Source organism: Pinus tabuliformis, chromosome 5_2 (assembly GCF_031772625.1).
Source record: "Pinus tabuliformis cultivar Carrire ecotype Pingquan chromosome 5_2, CPIR1, whole genome shotgun sequence".
In the NCBI taxonomy this organism is placed as follows: Eukaryota; Viridiplantae; Streptophyta; class Pinopsida; order Pinales; family Pinaceae; genus Pinus; species Pinus tabuliformis.
This window is the reverse complement of record NC_142306.1, coordinates 448,909,710-448,919,775: the sequence shown is the minus strand read 5'-3', so window position 1 is coordinate 448,919,775 and position 10,066 is coordinate 448,909,710. Positions and strand designations below refer to the sequence as shown.

General features: G+C 39.4%; 1 protein-coding gene across 1 annotated transcript; it reads right to left on the bottom strand.

Annotated features, from left to right (window-relative positions):
• Window positions 1-4,217: 4,217 nt before the first annotated feature.
• Window positions 4,218-4,928, bottom strand: LOC149159607 (uncharacterized). The gene has a single exon (XM_089434355.1). The coding sequence runs from the start codon at window positions 4,926-4,928 to the stop codon at window positions 4,218-4,220; it is 711 nt and encodes a 236-aa protein (XP_089290481.1).
• Window positions 4,929-10,066: the final 5,138 nt, after the last annotated feature.

Genomic DNA, 10,066 nt, shown 5'->3' with positions numbered 1-10,066 from the left:
TAAGTGAAGGAATTTTGAGGAAGGTTACACATGTAAAAGGTTCATATCCAACCATCTCAATCAATAAGATACTGTAATCATCATCTTCTTCAAAAAGGTGATGAAATATTCTACTGGTCATCTTCTTAAAAAGGTGATGTTAGACATAATCATGTTTGGAGTATATAAATAATAATGATAGGTACATAAAAGGATCATTGAAATGAGGATATATGTAAATCATAATGTGGAAAAAGATAATGTTATTCGACAATAGATAAAAGTACTCATATTGTTTTAAATTAATAAAATATATAAAAAAATTCCATTCATATTAACAAACAGTGTAAAAATATACATATTTTTATTAATACTATATAAAATAATATAAGATGTTTCTTTGTATGGGTTGATTAGGGGCCGTGTCATCTCTCTTAGCTATCTGTGATTATTGTGATTTGGTGTTTGGTCTTGAGGAAGTACTATAATAATATATTTCGTTAATTTAAACTTATTGGTGGTTAATATTTATGGAGGGAGTGAAGCAAGTACTAGTTTGATTTTTAGATGGTTTATGCTTAAGTTAGTATTGTCAAGATAATGGATTAATTCAATGAGTATGAAGACAATTTATCAGTATGACTGTGCGTTCGATACAATTTTGAATGGCAATAATTCTTCTTTCTCAAGCAATCGACGAACGTGCCTTTTGCTCTACTTTTGATCTTGTCAAAATCTGTTAGGAATCTCTGTTTTTGGTTGAAGTTTGGCCTGTGCCCCCATTGCAACCAAAGTTATCCAAGGATAATAGGCCAATTGCCTAGGCTTTGCGCTTGGTTATCATGGTGCATCAGAGAGCTTGCTATTATAGAGGTGAAGCTGACAGAGGTGGAGGGGGTGGAGGTACTGTAGGTGGTTCACGAGCTTGAATGCCAATAGTGAAACCACTGCATGTCTTCCACAAGCAGGCCCTTGATTAAATTAAAAAGAGTTGAAGGATGTGGAAGAGGATGTTACAATGGAACGAGCATACATGTTAGACTCTAAGGTAACAATGCCCATAGCAATGTTGGTAACAAACAGACAACAGAGCTAAAACTTGCACACAATGGAACTCTATTGGAGAATGAAGACACTCTTAAGCTAAGTCCTATTGGACAAAAACTATGACAAGAATGAAATTCTAATGGCATTGGACGATGTGGTTATGCAGTTGCAAGATATTGACAAACGACTTGTGAGCTTGGAGGCTAGGGGAGCTATGGGTCCTAGCCCTAACGGACATCACCAAGTTACGTAGACTCTAATTAAGGTCAATGCCTCCCTTTCCACCTAGCCTGTATGTTTGTGCTTCCTATAAGAACTTTTGTTTTTGTTTGTTGTCAGTTTGATAGTCGGGATTTGTTTATAATTAATGTTTTTTATTTCTTAGTTCATGGACCCTAGAGATCGATGACCGCAACATCCACAGAATATTTGTACCAGGATGATCCACCCGAAGAGATAACTTCCTATCGGCTCAACCATAGAGCTTGACCTTGAGAGTGTCGAGATAATTGAATCCATGACCTCAAAGTAACAAATGTGTTTTAACGACAGGGACTCGACCAATTGAGCTAACCCTCGAGATTGTTTCTAGTTAATGTTTTAGATATGCATAGGATCCAATTTTTGTTTTCTACTACTATTTATCATATGCTCGAATAATTATTATAGGCCACATTTCAACTTTATTTAAGTTTGCTAATATTATGAATAAAAAGTTTTTGACCTTCTTTGTGAATTGATTTTCCAAATGACTATATATATGACTATATCCCTCATGGGGGTGACGGATCAGGTCAACTCTTCTAATCCTTGATGGATGTGGGTTGTGTTCTGGTCTTAAATATTTTCTAGTTATATTGGTCATGTCAACTTTGGTTAATGAAATTGTACTAGCAACTTGCTATATATTTTGGTTGTTTTCTTCTCCCTGACAAATTTAGTAGAAGTAAAACTAGAATTTTTTGAGAAATTATATTCAACCCTATAAATCTCTTTGATTTAATGCAAACTTTTTGATTTAAAAATAAAAACTATTTGATATAAATAAATAATTTTGTAATTATTATATATAAATATCTACAATATTATATCATACGAATTAAAAATATATAATTTTACTCCTTAAAATATATACATATAAAATGAATGTGTATGTTATAATGTTCTTTTAAGACTCATCTCAAATACATGATATCTACATGACCTCTTTCGTTGCACTTGGGAGTCGAATTTAATAAGTTAAAAGTGAAATTTGATTGAATTTTAATATTTTAAGATTTCAATTTATATCAATTTTATGTGTATCGTTTAAATTTCAATTTGTGAATTTTTAAAGTTATGTTTATTGTTTTGGTTTATTGTATAAATTATCATTAATGGTCGTAACGTTGTGCAGATATTTTTAATTTTCAAAATTAATTAATTATATATATAATTTAATAAAAAAATTAATAATTTTTTTTTTAATAAGATAAGATAAAAGATGAAATATTAAAGAAAATATATAATTTTTTTTAATATTTCACTTCCACCCTTTTTATATTTTGATAATTTAATAAATTTATTTATATAAATTAATATAATTTTATTAATGTAAAAATAATAAAATATCTAATATTAATAATAAATTTAAATGATTAATTGAATGTAATAGGGAATTTAAATGATTAATTGAATGTAATAGGGATGGTTGAGAAAAATATTATTCCTCTCTTAGATCTTATTTTGCTGCATCTTCTGCGGGAATAATTTTGGAATGATGGAAATGAAATATGATTATGTACGGCCACGTTTCTCTCTCATCCAAATTTAATTTCAATAAATAACATGTTAAGTTCTTATATTAATTTTAAATTTTTATCTAAAAACAAATATTGTTTAAAAAAAAAAAAAAAAAAATTATCGAATTTTAAGAAGGTAAAAGATTAATATTTTTTTTAGCATTTTATTTTTTTATTTAAAAAGAAAGGAGTTCCTAGATCACATTAGTTTGACTTAAAAGGTTAAAAAAATGGTAGTGTAGCAAATATTTTGAAAATTAAAGAGAATGTGAGTATAAAATGAAATGATTTTGATCTTCAACCCTCTTAGTATAACAAAGGTGACAAACTCTTTCACAATGACTTTATATTACCTTAATATATTTATTCACTTTAACTTTTACTTTGAAGGAAGCTACCTATCAATAATAAATAATAAGATAATCGCGTACCAATATAACATCATATTTATAGAAAGTAAAAAAATATATAATATATGGTATATATGATGGATTATGTAAATTTGAGTGGGCCTATTGGTTGAACAAGTGTTTCCCCTTAAGAGGTTACAAGTTCAAATCTAAAGTGGTTATATTATAAACAACTCCGTAGACTTAATCAAGTCACTGCATCGAGGTGGGTCCCTTGTCTCGCAAATAAGGAGCTCTTATCCGCAAACTTGGTGTCTAACTTGGTCATGACCTTAAAATTATATTATTATGATCCTCTTTTTTTTAATAAGAACGGGTGTGGGATTATATTGATCTTTGGCCAAAATGCCTTTCACCGGTTACATTTGATCGGGCATAGCCCTTAAACTTTTCTTCCACTAGCTGATTAGAGGTCCCAAATCCTGGGTACCCGCGAAATTTATTCCAGACTATCGATTCTATCTCTGCTATTTTCCCTATCTTAAATAGACAAATAAACTGATTTAGCAAAATACAGAAAAACATGACAATCGTTATGGAATGGATTCCCAGCTCTCAATTTCGTCTGCCAAGAGACAGCCAGCGGAAAGAGGAACTACCCTGTTGGCTTCTATATCAGCATCTTTATTATTTTCTCTCAAGACATGGAGGAAAGTTGTAGTCTGGAAAGATTTCATCAATATTCTGATTCTTGATTCTTGCCAGGCTGATGTCTACAAGAGAGGAATCCTCTACTAAGACTTTGATGATGGCTTGAGAGTCCCCTATAATGCTAACTTCTGAGAGACCCATAGCCTTTGCTTGCTTAAGGCCTTGCAGAAGTGCCAAGGCTTCAGCTTGCATGCTGGTTGACTACCCTAATCCCCAAGCGAACTTTGCCACTGTTATGCCCTCTTTATTTTTTGTAATTCCTCCTGCCCCAGCCAATCCAGGATTTCATTTTGTTGCTCCGTTGAAGAACAAAGAAAATCTGGATTGCCTGAGAAGCAAATCCGACAGTTCATTCTCCTTCCCCCTGAATTGCCATTCTTTTGTGGCCTTTGTGGTGCCTAATTTCGCCTGAGAAATGGAGGCCCATCGAGGCGCCCCAATCTAAGTCATGTTGACTTAGATTCAGCTCTAGCAGATAGTCCCCAAGGCTTTCTTTCCAAAGGAATTTTGTTTTAATGATAATAACCTGTGAGCTGAGACTTTCATCCCTGAAGACTCTTCTGTTGCGCTCGAGCCAGATCTGCCAACAAGCGAATTTCAGCAGGGAGAGCCATGCTGCTCTGAATCTTTCATTTTTTGGGAGAGTTTCAGGGTAGTAATTCCGCCAATTTGCAAAGAGGTCATGTATAGTCATGGGCAGAGTGAATTCAAGTTTCCAGAAACTCAAAAGTCCTTGCCAAATTTCTCTTGAATATTTACAGTCCAGCATGATATGCTGAGCGTTCTCCTCATTGTCACAGCATAATTGGCAGCGGGAGGGGCCTTGAAAGCCTTTCTTCTGCAATCTGTCAGTTGTTAATATCGCTCTGTGGCATAACAACCAGCAAAAGGAGTCGACCTTGGGCATAGATTTAATGTTCCAGATCCTGTTCCATACAGCTGGGTTAGGGGGGACATGAGGTCGATCCTGCAGACTCTTGTAGCCTTGCGCCACCGTGTACAGCCCTGGGGTGGCTCCCCATCCTCGGGCGTCCTTCTTACCCATGCGCAGAGGCGCCATCCCGTTTAGCAATGCAAGGAGCTGATCGGGAGCTTGAGACAGCTCAGGAGGGACGAGTGGGAGTCTCCAGTGCAGCCATGATCTGCCTTCCTACTGCGAGATGTCCCAAAGTGTATTGCAGCCTGCGTTGTCTAACCACAAGCGCAGCGATTGTAGAGAGTTGTGAGACGATAAGGGTGGATGCATCATAATTCTATCTTCCCATATCTTGTAATCTTTACCATTTCCTGGAATCCAGTATGCTTTGTCTCTGATTAAAGGGAATGCTTTTTGGCAAAGTTTGATCAGCTGCGAGCCTGTGGTGGGTAGAGGGGCGTCCAAGCATCTCTTTCTCTTTCCCCTAAAGTATTTCCTCCAAAGAGCTCTTTGCGCCCAGCCTGGATGTGATCCAATGACTCTCCAGAAGATCTTGGCACCCATGGCTATGTTTTGGAGGCTAAGATCCTTGAAATTAAGGCCTCCTTCGCTCTGAGGCTTGCAAATTTTCTCCCAACTTACCAATGGGATTTTCCTATCATTATGATTGCCCCCTTTCCAGAAGAACTTGCGAATGAAGGCTTCCATTTTTTTTATGATGCCTGAAGGGGCTAGAATTACAGAGAATTGAAAAATGGGTAGGCTACAAAGAACGGATTTGATGAGGACAGTTTTGCCAATGAGATTTAGCCATGAAAACCCCCAAGCTTGGATTTTGGCCTTAAATCTGTCCAACAAAGGGACCCAATCTCTGCTGTAAGCCAATTTACGAAAGATGGGGAGGCCCAAATATGTAAAGGAGGACCAGTTGAGGGAAGTAGTAAAGCCCAGTATTCTTGAAATGATTGTAAGGATGGAAGTCGAGATATTCCAACAAAAGATTTTACACTTACCCCTGTTTAAGCTGCTGCCTGTAGCTTCACTGTAGTCGTCCAGGACCTCCTTGAAACTTGAAGTAGATCTGGCGGAGGCAGCCCCTAATAAGAGGGTATCATCCGCGAACAGGGTGTGATTGATATTTTTAACACCTCTTGATATATTGAGCCCCAGGATCTCTTGGTCAACCAGTTTCTGATCCAGGTAGAAACTCAAGACAGAAACATGAAGAACGAAGAGGAGCGGAGAGAGGGGGCAACCCTGCTTAAGCCCCCTTTAGGCTTTAAAGAAACCAACTGCTCTCCCATTCACAAGAGGGGCGATCCAAGGGTCAGCAATACAAGCCCGAGTCCATTTTAAAAAACCCATTCCAAAGCCGAATTTTTTCAGGACCTCCCAAAGAAAGCTAAGTCTAACCCGATCAAAAGCATTAGCTAAATCTAATTTAATTACCATACCTTTCTCTTTGCGAAGCTGGCTCGAGTGGATCGCCTCTTGAACCAAGATGAAATTGTCAGCAAGCTGTCTCCCTTGAAAAAATCTGCCTTGGTTCTCCGGGATGATGGCTGGAAGTATGCATTTTAGTCTATTGGCAATGACCTTTGTGATCAGTTTGTATCCAATATTACAAAGAGATATGGGGCGGAACCGGTTGAATTATTTAGCACCCTTTTCCTTGGGGATGAGGGCAAGGAAGGTTGAATTGGTGTTGCCCCCAATTTTCTAACAAGTTTGGGATTTCAAAACCATTTTATAGAGGTCTTTCTCCACAATCTGCCAGCAGGTTTGAAGGAATCTTGCAGTGAAGCCATCCGGGCACGAGGCTTTGTCCGGCTCCATGTCGGAGAGAGCATCTTTTATTTCTTGTATAGATATCTTCGCCTCGAGCTGTTGATTCATTGAGGGAGAGATCCTAGGAGGAACCGCCTCCAAGAATTTAGAGTTAGGGTCCGTCACTCCCTCTTCTCTATACAGATTTTGAAAATGATTGAAAGCTTCTCTCTTTATGTCATCAAAGTCTTTGTGAGTTGAGCTGCCATCTTTAATTTCTGCAATAGAATTGAAGCTCTTTCTGGCTTGAGCTTGTTTGTGGAAGAAGGCAAAATTTCTGTCTCCTGCTTTAAGCCATAAACTCCTAGACTTTTGTCTCCAATGCTCCTCCTCCGAAAGGCAGGCTTTATGGAAGATTTTCTGGAGCTCAGCTTCCTTGTCTAGAACTTCTTTAGTGATTTCTGCATCTTCACTTTGAGCATGGTGGTGGGCGAGGTTATCCTGGGCCTGCTTTCTCTCTTTTGCAGGGGAGGGAAGGGATTTGGCCCAAGTTTTGAGGACCGCTTTCAATCTTCTAAGATTTTCTTCCCAAATGAAGAAAGGGGAACCTTTTACTGGCAAAATCCAGCAGTCTTGAACCAGCTTCAGGAACTCTGGTTCCTTGACCCAAAGAGGGTTGAATCTGAAGGGGATGGGACCAAGATCTTTGTGGCCCGACATCTCAAGCAAAATGGGCTTATGATCAGAAGCGCTACATGGGAGGATATGCAATCTGGATTCTAAGCCCAACAGAAGAAAGGAACTCTGCACCAAGCATCTATCAAGTCTAGCAGCAAAATGACCAGGACCTATTCTTTTGTTAGACCAGGTGTACTTACCATTTTCTGGAGGGATGTCGAGTAGATCCCAGTCCTGCATGAGGTCTTCCACCCATTCCCTTGCAGGATCCCTTATGATTGTTCCTCCTCGCTTTTCCTCCATGCACATGGTAAGGTTTAAATCCCTTGCCACATTGATGTTTTCCAGATTTTCAGACTCCGACAGTTGTCTGATGGAGTCCCAGCACTCTCTTTTCTCCCCTATATTTGTTGGAACATAGACATTGAAAAGGCTTACTGCCTCCCTTGAGTCCAAAGGCTGGAGCTTAAAAAACAACCAGTGGGTGTTGTGCAACTCGATGACTAGCCTATACTTGAGAGGGTTCCAGAGGGAGCCTAGACCCCCAGAGGCTCCCCGTGCTGAAACTGCATGTCTGCTGCTTCCTTTCCAAAATCTTTTACTGATTTGGAGAAGCTCCTTGTCCTCCATTTTGGTCTCCTGGATCAGAAGAATGTCTGGGGCTTCACTTCTTATAAGACTTCTTGTTGCTTCTTCTTTCACTTTGCTCCCCATTCCTCTGCAATTCCAGGAGACGATCTTCATCATTTATTTTTATGGTGATGGGCTCCCTTGGAACCCTGCACTTGATTTTTGTTCATCTTCGGATTTTTCCCAAGGAGTTTCTCCAGAGTGGGCTGGCTACCTTGAAGCTTGTCCTTGTAAGTTTCATGATCTCTCTTTTCTCTAGCAGATTTACGGCCTCTTGCAAATCTTTTGACCGATGTCTGCATGTCTCCTATTTCTCCATCCTCCTCAGACTCCTCCAAGTCATGTTCCTCCTCGGATGCTTCGGTTTGCTTTTCCTTGTTTCTTGCCATGGCGCTTTCTTCAGGTCTTGCATCTGCTGAAGTCGTTTTTTCTAGTGGATTATCTTGCTTATCTTCTTCCTGGGGAGTCTCTTCGGCGAAGCTTAAGACCACATACCTGTTTTCTTGACTTTTTGGCGGGGGAGCATTCTGGGTGGAGGCAGGATGGGGGACATGAACCCTAGATTTCTTTTGGGACTTTGACCTCTTGACCTGGTTCCAGCTCTCTTCCTTGCCTTTCTTTTCTTCCCCTTTGTTCGAGCACCCTCTTGCAAAGTGGCCATAGATATGACATTTGCGACATTTGAAAGGAAGTTGCTCGTAGTCCAACACTTGTACGTGCGTCCAACTGCTGACCTTTAATTTGATGGCCTCTAGAAGCCCCACCTCTAAATCTACCTCGACACAGATTCGGGCGCTATCATACTGGTCATTGTTGTTTGCTCTATCAATGAATTTCCCCAGAGTGTTCCCTATGTGCTTGAGGGACTCCCAGTTCTAGCAATGCAATGGGAGATTAGGGAGCCGAACCCAGACAGGGACCGCCGTTGGGACATCCATGGTCGGGTCGAAGTCAGGAGTCCATTTTTTGAGATAGAGACCCTAAGGTCCTATGAAATATGGCCCATTCCTGAAGATCAGGTCTTTGTCCTCCTTTATGTTGAACTCAAACAAGAAGAAGCCTCTACCCAGAAAATAAGAGGTGAAATTGTTTTCGATCAGGGGAACCTAGTTCTTGATGACCCAGTTTTCCGTCGATTTTGGCAAGGGACAAAGGCTTGTGAATTGACCCACCAGTGCTCGATCTGCTAGGGACAAGGCAACCTGGATCAGACCCTCAGGAGGAAGGTTTACCTCTGGAACATCGTTGAGCCTTTTGACGAATTTAGAGATTTTGGGCTTCTTCTTTTTGGGTAGTGAAGCCAGGAGAGAGGAGAAGGCTGCTTCAGCTTCCGGGGGTGAAGCTTGCCAGGGACCGAAAGGCAAGCCTTGGGCCTCCATGGCAAAGCACAGATTAGCAAACCCGATCTGCACCAATCCAGAACAGGAAGCAAGGCATTTCAGGCTCAGAGAGAAGGAGATCCAATCAGACCCTGCAGGACGAGGGCGATCCAGGCAGATCTGACTAGTGCAGGGACACAACGCGATCTAGAAAATAAGAAGAAGGGAGGCCTGGAAGATCCAAGCAGCCCCGCAATCAGGAGGACCAGGATCGGGGCGGAGAGGCCGAGAGGGCAACACCTAGACAGACTGCGCAGATCGCAGCGAGGGCAGCAGCGCTCAGCGGGAAAAGTAAGACTTTATTCTTTTATATTATTATGATCCTTATCCCATAAATAAGGAGCTTTTATCCACCAACTTGGTGTCTAACTTGGCCATGACCTTAAAATCATATTATTATGATTATTCTATGTGATTTAGGTTTTCATTAATTTCATGCTCTAATTTTATGGGGAAGGGTTGAGGGTGGGAACTACTTGTGGAGGTCACATTGTCTCAAAAGACCTCCAAGTTAACAAATTTCACATAATTTTGATGACATCATCCCAACAAACCAACAACCTCACTCTAGACAACCTCACCCTAGTCCTCAAGCTCAAAGGGAAAAAAAATAATTTAAAAATCACAAAATAATTAAATAACTTGGTGTCTAACTTAAATATGACTTTAAAATTAGATGATTATTATTATTATATATTTATATTTAATTCATGAGATAAAAAATGGTTAGTTTATATGGGGTTTATCTTTTCATTAAATTTAATGGTCAATTCTTATAGGGAGACATTGAGAGTAAAAATTAATCGTAGAAATTACATTGTCCTAAAC

Coding starts and splice junctions, on each gene's coding strand:
- LOC149159607 (XM_089434355.1), bottom strand. CDS start 4,928: ATGGCGCCTCTGCGCATGGGTAAGAAGGACGCCCGAGGATGGGGAGCC.